This window comes from Rhamphochromis sp. 'chilingali' (assembly GCF_963969265.1).
Source record: "Rhamphochromis sp. 'chilingali' genome assembly, chromosome: 10".
In the NCBI taxonomy this organism is placed as follows: domain Eukaryota; kingdom Metazoa; phylum Chordata; class Actinopteri; order Cichliformes; family Cichlidae; genus Rhamphochromis; species Rhamphochromis sp. 'chilingali'.
Window position 1 is genome coordinate 31480474 of NC_137937.1, and position 18593 is coordinate 31499066.

The 18593-nt window shown below is 39.9% G+C and overlaps 1 protein-coding gene across 1 annotated transcript in view; it reads right to left on the minus strand.

Annotated features, from left to right (window-relative positions):
* kcnt1b (potassium sodium-activated channel subfamily T member 1b) overlaps window positions 1-15348 on the minus strand; it is an 80438-nt gene extending 65090 nt beyond the window's left edge. The window contains exons 1-4 of the mRNA XM_080893629.1: window positions 15259-15348; window positions 14620-14809; window positions 12438-12486; window positions 10623-10790 (exon numbers count right to left, since the gene is read on the minus strand). Coding sequence (XP_080749755.1) covers window positions 10623-10790; window positions 12438-12486; window positions 14620-14656 — 254 coding nt within the window. The 5' untranslated portion in view covers window positions 14657-14809; window positions 15259-15348. The remainder of the gene's footprint in view (window positions 1-10622; window positions 10791-12437; window positions 12487-14619; window positions 14810-15258) is intronic.
* Window positions 15349-18593: the final 3245 nt, after the last annotated feature.

The window sequence follows — 18593 nt, forward strand, 5'->3', positions numbered from 1 at the left end:
GCAAACGGGGATCCTACTGCTTGCTAACTGCAAACTTGCCAGAGGCTGTTTGGTGCGGAAAAGGTTCAACAACCATTTTATCAGTCATAACCTTATGTTCTCTTCCAAAAATGAAGATGACTGTGGAACTTTACTTGAGTAGAATGAGTATGCCAGAGCGCTTGATTCATCCATAATAATAATAATTAGAAGAAACACGCCATCAACTCTTCAAAATGTCAGTTGAGCTGTTAAGTTATTTATGAACAGAGAAAACTCGCTAAAGTAATAAGAAACACTACTTCAGTTTGTGCAACATGTATTTACACCACAACCATCTCGGTAAACTCCTGAATATTTTCCCCCCGATATAAATACGTTTGAAACCTTTTCTGGCACTTTCGTTAAGCCACATTAATGGCAAACAAATCGACAGTTCCATGAATAAAACAGCTGCTCCCAGCATGACGCTGTACCAAAAATGAGTGGCACGGTTCTCTTCATTTGCCTTACATGAAAGCATCCACTATATACTCCAGTTAGTTTACCTAGATACTCGTTTACTAAATGAACAGCTGAATCATGTAATAATTCAAAAACATACCTGCAATTTTCATTTCACTTACAATAAAATTACTGTTCAGTCTATATAGTACTGATCACTCAGTGTAAACAACCTGAAGGAACATACAAGCATAAAGAACTTTAATGATGCATTTAAATTAACACACAGTTTAGTTAATAGTTTGCACAGTTTGAAAAAGAAAATCTGTTAAAACAAGAAAGTGCACCACTTTATCTTATTTAGCCTTTAAGACCATCACACATCAATTGCAGATTTCAGAAGCTTATACCACAGAACTTCTATGTCAACAGTTTACTAACACAGCACATGTCTGCTCATGAGCAAGCAATGCTGCTACATTAACACTCATGTACAAGACAGGAAAGTGAATCCAGGACAGACTGAATATAAAGGAACAGAGAAAATTGCTATAATGCTATGATGTGAGGTGCTGTAGACAGGAGATGAAAAAGTCATCAGGTGATTGGCAGGCAGATGAATTACTTGAAAGGGCTGCCACTGGGCTCTTTCCTAAAATACTGCTGCACATTCATGATCAGTGAACCATAGCAGCTTTATTGATTATAAAACATTTACCTGATTGCCTTTAGGCAGGAGAACCAGATAATCACAGCAGCACACATGAAATCACCCTACAACACAGCTATACAACAGCAACTTAAGATAGATTTATAAGTGATAATTAGTGTTAAAGCTTATTATACTCAAGGGAAAAAGCAGTTGTTGTAACATTTAAGAAAAACATGGGAACGCTTTCAAATTCAAAGCCAGTTTTAGTATTTAGGTTTTGCAGTTTTGCTAGACCCTTTGAACTAGTGGGTAGAAATGTGGTTGGCCATTGCTAAATAATCCACTATGTGGAGCTGTACTTGCATCCTCAATACCGGAGCTCCCTGGTCTATGTTTACAAGCTCAACCAAGTACTTCCATCATTGCTTTTGCTTATTAAAGTCTGACAAGCCAAGTCCACTGATGCTAATTAAGTTGGCAAGACAAAGCACGAGAGCTAAATGGCAAATGCACCAGAGATTTCAAGGCTCAAAGATGCAGTGGCCCAGAAGAGAAACAAATTCTGAGGGGGTAAATGAAATCTTAATTCTTCTCAAGCACCACCTTCAATAATTCTCCCTTTGCAGTCTTTCTCTAATTGCACGTCCCACTTGAGCTATCCCTCTGAGACTATGCACTCAGACACTGTGATGTTCCAAATGATTTCATATAAAGACTAATAAAACCTTTTATGAGAGCTGCATGCTCATTCCTTTCTGCTTAAGCAGGTCGTGTCATTTTCACTAATACCTCCACTGCGCTGATGGGAAATAAATCTGGCTAGAAATCGTCGAAACAGAGCTCCCTACAAATTGGGCTTTTTAGCAATGCAACGCTTCGACAGACTCATTTCCACCATTTCCGCTCACTGGCTGAACAAATCCTTAGAGAAACTTGTCTCAAAATAGACAGAAATTGGACAACATGCTTGGGTCCTGCACTTCATTGTGACAATAACAACAACTCTTAAACTCACAGCATGTCAAGAAAAACACAGCCACTCCGCAGCTAATGAGAACAAGTCTGCCGTCCTTAAGTGTCGCCTACCCACTCTGCGCTGATTGCGATGACTAATGCCACCTATGGTCTTAATTTCAAGCTCTGTTTGCTAAGCGGAAATGCACATGTCACCAGTAACAACACACACACACACATTTTGAAGCACATCAGACTTTTAAGTGAGATGACGTCTGGAAGTCATCAGGTCGAAATTGGCGATGCAAAATGTCTCATGGTATTCAAGTTGCCGTTTCTCCTTTATCATTACATACTAATAATTTGGACAGCATGGAAACTAGGGACACAAACAGGCGATAGCTTAATTACAATGCTTGCCACAGCAAATGAAACGACAGCTGTCATTTGTTGCTATCAACAAAAATTTGGAAAATGCTGCTATATGTAACTGCTTATTAGCTACATATAATCATATAATCAAATGAAAAACTAGTGGAGGAAATGAGACTTCATATACAGTGTTTTGACATACATACAGCAGTTTGAGTCAGGTCACTGTAGTCATAAACACTTTGTGGTGGCAGAAACCAGTGAGTACCCCTGGAAATCTTCAAGAAGGAAACTGTTATAGAACACTATTACTGAAATGCTGAGATTTAAGACAGAAAACCAATAAACAGACCAGACTAAAGGAATTGTAAACACACTTGAGACAAAGTAGGTGATGTATACATGATTCAACTACAGAGTTACATGTCAGTAGAGTTAAGGAATATATTTAGTGAATAAATGAGTCACATGGTGATATTCTGTGACATTACATTTAATGTATACTAATTTATACTATTATACTATGAAGTAACTTATTTTTTATCACTGTGGTTACAACGTGATGACCGAATATCCAAGGATCCTAAAAAGTCCAGACTTTGTTCCCTCATTCTTCAATTATTCAAGCTACAGTCAGTGTATAGAGGCTCCTGCAGTGAATAATTAAATTCAAATTCAAATTCAAATTTTATTTGTCACGTACACAGTCATACACAGTACGATATGTAGTGAAATGCTTGGACAACTGCTCGTGACCTAAAGAGAACAAAAAAGGAAAAGGCTATGAATAAGATAGGAAATAAATATGAAAAATTAAAAAGGGTAAATTTAACTAGGAAGGAATAAAATATAAATTAAGGTTAAAAATGAAATAACTGTACAACACAAATTAGAATGAAGGGTAAATTTAACTGGGAAGAATAAGATAAATATATAAATTAAAGTTGAAAATAAAATAACTGTACAACAAAATACACAATACACAATATATAACTATATAAGAATGTATGAAGGAATCTAAATATAAATAAATATATACACAATAACAGCAGCTGTACAAGTATTAACCGGAAATGAAGAATATAGTGACCAGTGTTGTGCAAAAACAATGTCCAGAAAGTCCAGTGTGTGTGTAAGAACCATATGTGTGGGCGAGTACTGTGTGGTGGTGTGATTGAGAGACCGTATCGCCTGCGGGAAGAAGCTCCTCCTCAGTCTCTCTGTGTTGGTCTTCAGGGAGCGGAATCGCTTTCCTGACCTCAACAGAGAGAACAGTCTGTTGTTGGGATGGCTGAGGTCCTTCACGATCTTCCTGGCCTTGGTCCAGCACCGCCTGCTGTAGATTGAGTGCAGGTCAGGGAGCTCGGAGCGGATGGTGCGCTCAGCTGACCGCACAACCCTCTGTAGAGCTCGTCTGTCCTGCATGGTGCTGTTCCCGAACCAGGTTAAGATGTTTCCCGCCAGGATGCTCTCTATGGTGCACGAGTAAAAGTTCCTGAGCACCTTGGAGGGCAGTTGGAAGTCTCTCAAGCGTCTGAGGTGGTAGAGACGCTGTCGGGCCTTTTTCACCACGGTGTTGATGTGACAGGACCATGACAGGTCCTGCGTGATGTGAACTCCGAGGTATTTGAAGCTGTCCACTCTCTCCACTGGGCACTCGTTGATGACGGGGGTCTGGTAGTTCCTCTCCTGCTTAGTGCTGAAGTCCACTATCAGCTCCTTTGTCTTACTGACGTTTAGAAGGAGGTTGTTCCTCTGGCACCAGTTCTCCAGATTCCTAATCTCCTTCAGGTAGGCCGTCTCGTTGTTATCAGAGATCAGGCCCACCACGACGGTGTCGTCAGCAAACTTGATGATGGTGGTGGAGCTGGTAGTGGCCACACAGTCATATGTGTACAAAGAGTACAGCAGGGGGCTCAGAACACACCCCTGGGGGGCTCCAGTGCTGAGAGTGGTGGAGGCTGAGACATGTCCGCCCATCCTTACTGCCTGTGGTCTGCCAGTTAGGAAGTTGGACTTGTTTATCATCGCCCACATATTGTACAGCTGCATTTTATGTCCTTGCCTGTAGCTATAGGTACTACATAAGTTTTTTATGCAAAGACCAATCAACAAATCTTGGTATATGTCCTGGAGAGGAATGCAAAGTACAAAAATGTATTTTGTTTAATATACACATGTAAACAAATAAAAGCTCTTAGGGTCCTGTTGATCTTGTATACTAGGCTTTCCAGGATCCATGTTTGAGGCATTGAGTCATAGGCTTTCTTGTATTTAATCAGGCAGTGCACAGGTTGGTGAGCTTGATCTTGCAGTCTTGGGCAACAGCTCTGTCTACAAATAGCTGGTGTTTTCCCGCTCTGGTACACTGCTAATTCCTTTTTGTGCCCAGCTAATGTATTGAGCCATGTGCCTGTTCTTCTTAGCCGCTATGATGCCTGACAGGAACTTCCATGTGATAGTAAGGCAGGTTATAGCAGCCGGTAGTTGAATGGGTCCCTTCTGGGAGTCTACTAGACACTAAGCATTGCTGTCCTTCTTCCATATCCGCAACCATTATTGCTCCTTGTCCAGCATTGGCGGGGCTGTTCTCATATTATTCCCCTTCCACTGAGAGTACACTTCTCTTACCTCTCTAGTAAACCTCTTCAACCAGCTGATGAAAGCTGTGAGTCTTTGTCTGGCAGTCTTCAGGTAACGGGCAGCTTGGTGTTTCTTTATCGCACTTTTCTGCAGCTTCGATAGTTGGCTAACATCCCCCCGTGCTATCTTGATCTTGGCCTCTAGTCTCTTTCTCCATGGACGGCACTGTTCATCTTATCTACTGGCTGTTCATCTTATAGCCAAGCATCTCAGAAATCACAGGCGCTGTGGTGTAGATCAGCTGGTTGGTTTCATTGATGGTCACAGTAAGGATTGTCTGCAATGCTGCATTCACATCTTCTAGTAGACCTACAGATGGTACTTCACTTAGGGTTTGCTTGTAAAAGTTGTGACTAGCTGTGTGTTTTTCAGGGTATAGCTAGATCAAGTCAAATATAACCATATATCACTTTCTGTTTGGCTTCTTTAAAAAATAAGTCATAATTATTTGCAAATATTAAGCATAAAGCATTAGCTGTTTTATTTAAAAGAAAAAGTCAACATCAGTAACTTTGCATCAAATGTAAATGTACAACAAAAACTTCTCTGTGTGTGCTTGTTACATAAGATAATAAGTGACAAATGTATAAAGACATCAGTATAAGGACAAGTTTTTCCATTTCTGCCCCCTATATATGATGAAATGAATTTGCTGCATGCATTTAAATGGCATTCAAGTTGTTCACTAACAAAAGGCATCATTGTGTGCACGTTGCACCTGGTATTATCTGATTATATCTAGCTGGACCAATCCATCCTCATCTTTACAGTTTGACTCATCACTTTCCCTCTGGTCCTTTGTCTTTCTTCTTTCCTCCATCCCATTTACTCGTTCCAACACGTTCCCTTCCTTTGAGTTTTTGTGCTCCTTCTGCTCATCATATTCCCCTTTCGCTTTGTTCTGTATCTTATCCTCCTCCTAAACTCGGTCCGATTGAAATCATTCAGGCATCAAATCCCAATAGCCACTTCTGCCACAGAATCAGTGCAAACAAACAGCTGCTGCCAGTATCAGTGCACAATTATTGTCTCAGGATGTGTAATTCTGCATGGAGTTTGGTTTTGCAGTATTTATATGGTCAAAACAAAACCATGTTGAGTCAAAGTGTGTCCAACTCCACTTCACAAAACATGACATTTTTGATTGACCAGAAACATACAGCCTGGTGTCTTGGAAAAATCTAACAACTGAGGTTTATGAAATAATTCAGAATTATAAATGGCAATATGAATGAATGAGTCTAATCTGAGACCAGCTGTTCCTTGACAGCAGATCACAAGTCAGTATTAGATCACCACTGCAAGTGGCTCTATTTGACTCACAAGGATGTGTCGAGTTGATAAGGTGACCGATTAACACTCACCCTGTCAGCTTCACACCCAGGGGACCCTGCCTTGATAAGAGGCCAGAAGAAAAAAAAAAACACAAAAACACAAAAAAGACCACAGAGATAAGACAGATTCAACTAATTTTCTTCTGCTCTGTTTTTAACTCTATTGGCATTTGTACATGAATTTGGTGGGCTGTTTCCATTTCTGACTTTGATTGAGGTTAGCTGGCTGACAGACTGAGGAATAAACCCACATACACACACTCAGATATATAATCAGACATTGACAGGTCCATACACCAGCGTGCCCACACTCAGGGCACATACACGAACACCTGTTTAGTGCATGCACACACACACACATACACACACACAAATTGCTCGACTTCAGTGTGAATGCTGCTCTTCAGCGCCCACACAACCAAGTCGTCATTATGGCCCTCTGAAACCCAACCCTGGAGATAATGACAGCCCAGGAGGGAGATTACCCCCCTCCTCCCCACACAGGCATCTACACTGTACGCCCACATCCACACTACAGACACAGAGATGAGTGGAAATAAAGGGAAACACTTACATAGACAGCACAGAAGGGCTTAATACTGTTGCACCGTCGCACATTGAACAATTTGCATTTGCGTACAAACAGAAAAACAGCAAAGAATACATTCACAGTGACACTCGGGCACTTCTCCACAATAAATGAGTTCACATCCAGGCACAAAAAAAGTACGGTTTTAGTATCTGGCTTTTGTCTCCCCCCAGTCCTTTGCAAATCTAAAACACGACTACAACAAAGCAGGTTCCAGTAAACATGAGCAAGTTGAGCAATCTCATCTAAATTATGCCAATAAAAGTGAGTAGCAATAACTCTACATGCATGAGAGAACACCGTCTAACCAAAAAGCCATTTTTGTGGATTAAAACTTAGAATGGTTTGCAAGATAGTAATCACTGTAGAAGATAACACAAAAACGAAACAGATTACTAATATGTTTTGTTTTTGGCGATAAGGCCATAAGCAGTGAATGGCCTTATCGCCATTATTTTATTAATATTTCATTCACGTTGCAACAAACTGCCCCCTCCCCTTTTATGTGCTTCTGATAACCCGGTGCCTTGGTGGACTCCCTTAATGATGTATCTTTATTTGGTGCGTTATCTCTGCAACCCACTGCCTTTAACTCTAAAAGCACATCATGACAAATGAAAGAAAAACAGATACAGAAGGTCATCAGGGCAGCAAGGTGCTGATTCCTCCCTCTGGGAGGTAATTTGTTTTCAGGCTTCAGACTTCACAAAGGTTCAGCACAGGAAATAGTCAACATCTCAACCCATGAGCATGCAGAAGATCATCAAGCTAGAAAAAGCATGTCCCCAAGGCAAAGTGACATCATCTGTTTGAATTTCCACTCCAGAGATCAGAAAATAGGGATTACTCTGCACTGGCATAAGACAGTATCAATAGCAGTGTACTTTTTGGTGCTTTTCCTATTGATTTCCTGTGTATATGTACATGTGTATCTATGTATTTTACAGCTGTTGTTTGGATTTGGTTATCCTCTGTTTTTCTTGGCAGGATTTGTGAATTACGTGGCTCTGTGGAAACACCAAGAATGTGCATGCATATGTACACACACACTAAGGCATACATGTGCTGGTAGCTAAGCAACAAGCTCTAATTACCTTCTGCAATTCAATAATGTTCAGCAAAACATTCATTTGCAGGGGAACAGTCTTAAGATACATGACACAGAACCCATACGGGACAAAAGATAAGAGATATGTTACCTAATGACTATATTGCCATGTATATTTTCCATGCATTTCCACTGTTAAACATACAGCGAGATATATTATACACAAGTTGTGCATTATCTCACTTTCACTCAAACGACTTGTTTGTCAACATTAAATGGCTAATGCAGTAAAAGGGAAACCTTTGCGCACTCTGGGAAAGCACACAGGAACAATAAACATGTGTGCGTGTAGTGGGGGGTGGGTTGTGGGGGTGGGTTGTGGGGATTGTGTATTTTTCTGCTGCTCTAAATGTTATCTGTAGACACATGCCTTGCATTTCTCTCTAAAAACATAGTGATGGCGTTTAACTGATAGGATCCCCAGTGACACTAGGCAGATGAACAAAGAAATAAAATGATAGGTAGTGGTATACCAAAGCATTTGCAAGTTATCTATTCCAATTCATTAATTAAGACTTGGTCTGGCTCATTGTGAGCAAACATCAGTTATTGAAATCGTATAAACCTCAGAAATCAAACAGTACTGACAAAAAAACCCAGAAAAAAACAAAAAACACATTGTAACTTTACTTCATTTAAATAGCAGCACAGACTCTCTAGTGACAAACTGTCCAAGTCTTTGGACCTTAGGGCAAGATAAACATCTATCTTTTTACTTTGAACATTACTCAAAATGAAGTGTTAATCATAATCAGTATCTGCGCAGCAACTGCCCCTCTACATTGATAGGGAGAGCTTTGTTTTCTGTCAACAGTTGTTATGCTGTGATTACACTAAGCAAAGCAAAGTTTCTTTGTGGCCAGATTTCAGACAGAGTTTATGCAGCAAAGCAAATTGATATACAAATCAAGGGAAATCAGCATCTTGCAGGAATTACAATATTTTAACTTTGGAAGAAAATTTGCTTCTCAGTATGTCCCTTAGAGCTGGGATTATCCTGATGCTGACAATGAGAAATTGAGAACTAATTTATTGACTGTGTTTGTGGGCAGCTGGAGCTGTCTGATTCAACTGCACTTCTAGACAAAGATAGGGAGAAAAGGAGTGGGCTTGGAGAGAAGTGAGTGAAATTATAGGACTTAATGGTAAGTTCTGAAAAAATGTTTCTGATTTAAGCTATCAGTTGTACTCCTCCTCCTCTGCCTTTTGTTGGATGTTAGGGGTGCACATTTTTATTATGTGAATACACCATGAGAGGTCGTGTTCACCCACGTAAACACTGTCCATAATTGCCGGCTAGATGTGATTGCCACCTTCAGCTCCATCTGATTTGTCCAGGCAACTGCAGTATGAACTGGCAGAATGTCAGACACCTCCAGATACTACTAGGGTCATGCCATTTAGTGTGTTTTCAGATACAGCATCTGCTGTAGCCTAGCAAAAAAAGCTTCTTAAGTCCCCTGTCATTCCTGTTTCTTTAAGCAATTTTCACTCATTGTCTGAGAGTGTTTGGACACCTTGTGAGATAACATTGTAGGCAAAGCGTCTGGTTTTAGTCTTTGCTTATAACCACCAGTATTCATAAGTCTTTTTCTCGAACTCAAATGGATCAAATGCAACAGAACAAAATACTGAGAACACAACCACACGTCTTTTGGAAGCTTCAATGGTTCTGCTCCTTTTTCCTGTTGTTTTTAACAGGAAAGCTGTGAAAACTAGAAAACTAATATCACTTCCCTTCTCAACTAGGAAATATAACAAAGCAGTGTGTGTGTGTGTGTGTGTGTGTGTGTGTGTGTGTGTGTGTGTGTGGGGGGGGGGGGGGGTGTCGTCTCCATACTTCTCCATAGTGTAGAACGGGGAACTGGATTAGGAACTGGATTCACCTACAGCAGGAACTTCAACATCACTGAGCCGCAGTGCATTGAGGATAAAACGTTATGGAAGCCTTCATATACACACAAATCTCTGACAAATCAAAAGTAAGTCCACCATACAAAGCTTTGGCTGCCAGTTTCCTCTTTGCAAGCCAGTATACAATGGACTGCTGATCCTTTAGTGAGATGCCTTCATTTCAGCACCATGGAGAGCTCCACAGCACTCAGCCATGCCTGAGGCTAATTTTTCCCCTCTTGGGTAGCAAACAGCATCTGTTGGTCTGCCTCTCCAACCGCAGCGATAACTGTACTCCCAAACACTACAGCACTCTGGTGACTGTAGCGCCAGTCAAGGGTAAATAAAAAAATAAATATATATATACTTAATCCAGCTATACCCTGAAAAACACAAATCTCATTACAGCTGTTACAAGTAGAATTTTCAGCTAATTCTATTTTATGTGATTTTCTTATTTCAGTAGAATTCTGGCCAAAGTAGTATCAGTTTGCTCAATTTATTGTCATTTACTCTAGGAGAGACTTCTTCTTAATAAAGACTGCAAGATTTCAGGTTCTCTGTTGTTGTTATTGTACAAAAAAGATCCACAATATTCCTGGGCAGTCTCTCACATGTCACACACACAAACTTAAAGAGAGCTTTTCGTGCTACCTGTCATCATTCTGAAATGTCTGGTCCCCCAGCAGCAAGTCCCTGAATCGGTAACGAGGTGGGAGCGGAGGCACCCCTGAATCCACATCGGCCATCTTGAGAGCTGAGATGTCCAGAATAACACCAGAGTTGCTGCTGTTGTTTTTCTGCACGGTCTCAGTGGATGGCCTGCATGACGAGAAAGACAGCAGAATCTGCTCAGCAACCTGTCTGCTAGTACAACGGTGACATTTTAAAACAACGTATTCAGCTGAGAACAGACACAACAAAAGTGTACGTGACGCTGTTAATTTAGAGGCTGGCTCTAATTGAAAAAGCATATTACAAAGTTTTAAAACATATGTGAGGAAAGTTATGGTTGTATAATGCACTTGTCTGCAATCACAAAGGTGGTTGCTCGGGGGAACAATGACAAACATTTTACTGTAATGCTCACATGCCAATTTATTCACATGGGACAAAAAAGGAAACCACAGCAAACAGAAAAGGCCCATTATCCATTCCATGAAATCCCAAGTAAACACGACATGCATTTATGAGGATGACACACTGAGCACACTGATAATGACAATGAAGATTCTTGACCAGCTATTAAGCTCTTGTGCTGCTAACACAGCTGAGAAAACAGCTTAAGCAGAAATGGTTTGCAATGGGCACACAGACCCTATTTTAAGCCTAAATCCTGACATGGATAATAATCTAAACCATGTGACTTGATGCAACTGACTTATTTCACAAACATCTTGTATTATGTATTATTGTATTAAAGGAAACATACAAACATGCATACATGCATTATTCAAAAAGAAAGGGAACGACATATGAATATGCAACCTATTTACATTTTACAATATACATTATTGCTGCAGCTGCGGCCTTATTGGTCCATCCCCAATAAACATTTCCCTGGTCACATAAAACGACGGTCAAATTAAAAACTACTGCAACCAGAATGTCAACAGTTAAAATCCAGACATTAGAAATGAAGCCAGAAGGATGATGGTTTGTTGCAACAATTGCTGAGAAGTGTATATTACACTTAGTGTAATACTACATGACGCCATTACCTTGATTAATACTACTTCACATCAGCTCTCTCTCACCAGCTCCACATGCAATATGTTTCAAGGAAAAGGAGGAACTAGAAGTAACTAATGCAGCTTTAAATGTCAGCACTATGCAGTAGCCTAATGACTCACACTGAGATTAAATGAGATTGGTGCAAATAAATAAGCTGAAGTAAAATGTTTTTCATTTTTCATTTCTCTTGCACCTATTGTCATTTATTATTTTACTTTTTAAAACAAAACTTTAATTTATGGCAACTAACAGGTGGATGCAAGCTGTAGTCAGCACTTCTCTCCAAGGCTTCTGCTCTGCTAATTCAAGTCATGGACTAGAGCTCAAGGTTATTGTGGTTGTGGTGGTGCTTTATGTAATAAATTGTCTAGTTTTCTGTTTGGCTGACTGTATTTAAATCCCATCAAATTTATGAATGTAGCCTGCAAATGAAGCAAGTCTCCATGAGCTGGTAACTCAACACTTAAAGCTTTTGCCCAAACACTTTCATTTCAAGCTCCAAAATGACTCAAGGAATGCAAAGAGCAACTTGAAAATTCAGATTACATTTTGATAAGGCAATCTATGGAGCAGTAGTAGTGGAGGCACACTACAGGTAAAGACCATTTTCAAAGAACAATGTGCATTTACACAAAATTAAGCAGCTGTTTTTTTTCAAATATTGTGGCTAATTATTGCATGCGTTTCCACCTTGTCACACAGTAACACATGTAGGGAAGTTCTTCAGGAAGTTACCTGTCACCGAGGGAACTCGATGATCGGCGTGGAGGGTTCATCACTGGCTCTTACAGGGGGACATCAATGATGAATGAGAGCGAGAGAGAGAGAGAGAGAAAAGGGAAAAGAGAGATTAAACAACACTTATAAAAACTCTCCTCTTAAGACCTTTTGAAAGAGGTCGATCACATCCACTGCCTGTTTCACAGCTTACACGCAAAGATCAGTGCGCACTCTCAAACTTTCTGGTTTTTACATAGAGCAGGATTACACCAACACATTTATGCAAGGGTACAGTTTGATATTACCGAGTTGTCCCTCTCCAACATCTCCACTCGATGGTGCTTAACTTTTTTATATTGCATCTTTTCATAAAGTGGAAAGCAGCAAGTGGGTTAATCAGCTACTATCTGCATGTGTTTATTAAAGGCACCCTAGTGTACATTTTAATCTTTGCAATAGTGAGGAGGGATTCCCTTGTCAAGATGCTGTTAGCACATTTTTTTCTGCCCATGAAGCAAAACAAACAGATGGAAGGTCATTTCAGAAACAGGACAAAGACCGTTCTTAAATACATACAGTGTAGGTACAATATACCAAAGCTTCATCTGTCTGGTTGAACAAGATGGGCATCCGTGTCTGCACTTCCATGACATTTTTTTACATTTCCAGCTAAAAGATAAACCTAGACTTTCTGTTGATGTGCCTTTGGTTTATTGCTAAACTGTCTACAGAGGGAAAATAAGTGGGTAATACAGAGCTAAGTGTGTGTCTGTGGTTTTCATACTACGGTGTGGGCAATCTTGAGTGGGCTAATAGCAACCAGAGACATGATCTCCCTTATTAACAGTGAAGGCACAGTCCCCCAGAAGGGCAGACAGAGAAAAGAGAGATAGGTTATGACCGCGAGTACGGTGGAGAGGAAAGAAAGCCAAAACCAGAAACAAAAGGAGGTGAATGCAGAAGAATAAAGAATATAGTACTCTCAATGTGTTCTTTACTTTAGGAGACATCAGAAGTTAAGAAGAACTACATGACAAGATAAAAGAGACAGAGAACTGTACATTCAGCTGTGCAAGTAAAATTAGCACGTCCCCATACAGTATAAAAGAAAAAAAAAATACAGAGCCTGTGACCTCTGAGAGCTCACTTAATGGAGGAGGCAAAGTGACCACAATAAAAGGGAAAAAGAGTCGCTTGCGGTAAGAGAGTGTCTCCTTTTAATGGAGCGAATGTCGTGGATTCAGACCAAAGAGAGCAGATGGAGCGAGGAAAAGCATGTGCAGGGAAGGCATAAAACTCGTCTTTAAATAAATAACGGGAACCAGGGCGAGAAGAAGACTAAAAAGAATCAAATTCGACTTACAATGGCTGTAAAAATCTGCAATCGTCTTCTTCAGAATTATGTATTTCAAAAGGTCAGATGAGACTAACTGCCTTTCAGATTTCAATGCAGAGACCAATATCTAGACATAATGCTCAGCACAGTCTGCAAGCAAAAAAAAGGAAATCTGTGATTAAAACCATCATCTGTGAAACATATTTATCAAAATTCCACATTTGAAAAAAGTTTGTTAGTGACAACAAAACTTTTAATTAGTGGAAAAATGGGGGCGGGTTACTTATTAAGGTGTTGGATGATTGAGCCATCGGAATTGACTCTTCAAACGTTTTTAACCTCCACAGAGAGGCAGGACACCAAGATTTCCCCAGCTGATGATGCTATTCTAAAGCAAACTCACATTATTTTCTGACTCAATCAAGGCATTCAGTGGCCCCTATGAATGAAGGTAATGGAATCCTGGAAGAGCCCACTGAGCATCAATATAAAGCTGATAACTGTATTGATTTGCAGTGATGAACAATGGCAGAAAAATGCTCTCCACCACAGCGAATCAGCCCATCCTCACTGCAATTACCAAGGGTTCAGCTTTAATACAGATACAATTAATACAGACATACATAACGCAGAAATGCAGTCATGATATTTTCATGACAACCAAAACATCTGCATTTACGTCCACCACAGATGTTATGGCAACACAATATAAATAACAGAGAAAATAATAATAATCTTACTTCACGGTACAGCATCTGCCACCAAAGCTTTACAATAAACTTGATGATATTCGCTGAACTAATACGCGTTAAAACACATAGGTGCATCTGTACCCTGTGATTTCCTGTTAACTTCGTTTACCTGGCTGTGCTCCCGTTTCTGGCCGAGGTCCCAGCATCGTAAACTTAGGTTTGATTTAGATAATCTCCATTCGCTCTCCATACTGCACTGCGTGTGCGACACAGGATGCTTCCCAACAACGAGTACCCGCGAAAGCTCTGTCATCACTGGAAAGTGACAATTGCAAGAGTTGTGGGGTGGAAGTTAGCTCCTGTGATCAGAGGTGGGAAGAAAAGGGATCCAACAGTGAGCTTTGGGGGTTTAGTTAAATCCCATCAACCCAAAGAAGGGTCTCCTGACGGCAAAGCGCGAAGCCTGACTTGCTAACTTCCTGCCATTATCATTATCACATGTACGCGATTATGGCACACCTGACATTAAACGTAAATATTCATGGGCGAAAACAAACAAACAAAAAACAACCGACTGACTTCCTTGTCGCTTAGCAACAACTTTGTTTGCCACTGTTGCCGAACTACATTTCGTGGCGGAAGGAGGACGGACGTTAGGTTAACGATAAACTTGCGCTCGTCTTTTTAATTAGCTCGCAGTCCCCTGTAACCGTTGTCAGCTGCTGTTATATAACAACCCTTGCCCTCGGAATCACTCAAAGTACAGCTTCTCTTCACTGTTGTCTCCTGCCATGTAACGTCTGCTTACGCATATGAAGTAACACATCAAGTAAGCGCGCTGTCCACCGGGTTTCCACGCTGTCCGGACAACATCATCATCCTCATCCTTGCTTCCCAGGACACAGCGGGTGAGGGGCGCTGATTTCCTAACCTGAAGTCACCACCGGTGCCTCGCCACCTACCGGACAACCTTGGAATAATTCGTCGTCTGCCGAGGAAACTGAAGCGTTTAATGCTGACAGGAAATTTCTAATTTAAAAAGAGCTTTTAGTGAAATGAAAAAAAAAAAAAAAAACACCTAATAATAGATTCTGCAGTTCTGCGCTGTCACGGTTATTCCCACCCCAAATCATGACAGCGCAGAATTCTTTCAAAGTTATGTCAAGGCAAAAGACTGGCTCTTATTTATTTATTTTTAAGAAGTGGTATTTAATGGGTAGTGACAGATGTACCTATATATCCAAACACGTTTGTTTGGAGAAAAAAAGTGCATTAAAGTGCAACTATTCTTCTACTATTATATTTCCACTACCACACAATAAATTGCATGTGGGGGGAGCTTTACTCTTAGCTGCATACTGGTCAGGAAAAGACCAAAACATCACAACAGTCCCCAAAATTATTAAGTTATTTGTTGATCCTTATAATTATCAATATCCAGCAACATTTTATGGAGCATATACACAGCACGTGTAGAGTCTTGGCAAGTTACACTTGCAATATCTTCCTACAACACACAGGGAAAAATTACATACATAAATGTATATATGTATTTCTGTTAAACCATACCTGCAACAGCTGCTCTGTCCTCTGCTATTTGCCTCACAACTGTCCCCCTCACATTGAAGAAAATATTCATTCTGTGTGCACAGTGGCACGACTGGGGAGACACCGCTGGTTCCTGTGTGTCTGTGGAAAAGCCGCGCTACTCTGTGTGCGTTCCTTGTGCTGAGCCTCTCCACATTTCAGCCCATTATTCTCCAGGGGAAAGAGCTCTGAGCGTCATCGTTTTAAAGCCCACACAGCCTCTTATGCTTTCCCATGCCAGCAGTCAGATTTCACTCACTCACTCACTCACTCACTCACTCACTCACTAGTCTCGCTAAGGATCTTGATTCCCACAGATTTTCTTCTCCACTTGATTTGTCTGATTTTGTTGGTTTACACCGCAGCAGGCACCCTTCCTATCAGTGGATGTTTACACAAGCTCAATGATTAAATATGGTGAAGCACTTTATTTACAGTCACTGCTGTGGGTCATTTACAGTCATTTCCCGCATACTTTGAATAGACTGAGCCACTTGCAAAAATTCAGTGATATGATTAACGTCTACATAAATTTCAAAGATGTCTCCAGCTTATTGAAATAACTCAGAAAGGAGCTGTGATTGGTTACTTTTAACACACTTCACATGAACCATGCCTCATTGTAAGACTAACAATATGCGCTTGCTATGTTTTTACCTCCAAATCCGTGCCTTAGCTATGATTTATCCATGACTAACACCTGTTACTCCACATTAATATTTAATTAGCAAGCTCATGAGTTAAAATGAAATCATCTTAAATGGTGCTATCCCTTGAAACACTGATTCACTTTTTCATATTATGAGCATTTTTGTGATTGTCTCATTTTTACTTGATTGCTTTTTCTTTTTCAGAATTGTATAAAATCTACATTTTAAGTCTGTCAATCCAAAAGTTAACCTATTCTTGAAATCTGCTTTCTACAGTTTCATCTGTTTATAATTTCTAGACAACAGACATAAAAGATCAAAACTGGGTAGCATGTGATGTGCTTTAATTTTAGTTAGCTGTCACCATGTACTAATGCAGCTATGTCTCATTTTGTAGCGAACTCCTCCATTATTCATTTATTCTACTGCCTTTACTTGAACCATATTGCAATGTGTCCCTGAGCCTATCCATTAGGCTATTTTTCTCTAACACTTCTGTCCTGCTCATATAATATGAGTATTGTTGAGTCTCAGCACAGCGCAGCCACTCTCCCACCTGGATGCTTACTCTTCATGCTTCCAAAGTGTCTAAAAACAGATGGAAAGGGAAACATGCTCAGACAGTGAAGCACCCAGATTCAGCTTGCAGCCTGAAGGCATATATAATATATAGGAGCCATACATGAGCACAGTGCATGAATCACAAAGAGACTATATATTTGTCTCGCTTATAATATTTTCATCCTGCATACACTTTCTTTAACATTAATCGATGTAATGTTACATTGAATTTTAACTAATTTTGGAAGAGACATCTCTCCTCTTTTTTGTGTCTTGATTTTTACCAAAGTAAGAGTCTGTATTTTTCCCTTTAACACCATTATCTGAACCTGCCACATCCAGTGTAATTACATTTACTAAACATAAATGATTCGAACAATCCAGTTAAACATAAAATTATTTTGATTAGTTAATCCTTCTCCCATATTACCAACAAAGTGTAAACAATAATCCTCCGGGAAAATATTAATATAATGTATTATATCAATATATCTTATACAACATATTTAATGTTTTATGCTAATGCATTCGTGGCCTGCTGTGCCCTTCATGATGTTTAAATGTAAATACATTTCCTCTTTATAGCTCTCTACTACTAATTGATGTCATTGAATAGTGATTCAGTTCATAGCTTGTTTACATTATGGCTTTCATGTTTCCTGCAAATGTAATTAACAGGGAATCAAAACAAAATTATGTCAGGGCTTATGGCATCATTTGATGCTTGTAGCAATCATTTTGTATTAGTTTTGTCACAAATTCAGTTCTCCTCTTACCTCCATGTGTTGTTTTCATGGCTGTAAACTGCTGTTGTTTTCAGATGGGTGAAACCATCAGATCCTCCTACAGCCAGCAGTGCACCACTGAAGACTACAAGAGATATCTGAAAATACACAAGTAAGATAGAGAAAGACATATATATACTTTGTTGATCCCAGGATTTCAGATTATGTTACGAAGAACCAAGTCTTTGTTTCAGTGCTGAAAACTATTCCAAGTGTTTTCTTGAAGTATCCTCATTTATCTTATACTGCGCCTTGTTTCCACTGTGGGAAACAAGCCATTTTATTCTCTATCTCTTTAAGTCCACCCCTTTCATGCAAACTTTCTCCCAAATGATTACCTGTCACATACAGAAGGTTTAAACAAGATGTCGGTAGGATTGCTGTCAAAACCAGACCAGCGTGACTGTTTATGGACATCTGATCTCACTGATATCATACAGAGTCAAGAGTAGAAAAAACTTTCTGAAACTCAAAGTCCAATGTTTGAAATTGTGTCATTAAGGTGCCATTCTCATCAAAAGTAAATAATCTCAACAGTTACTGGAAAGATTTAGCATTTA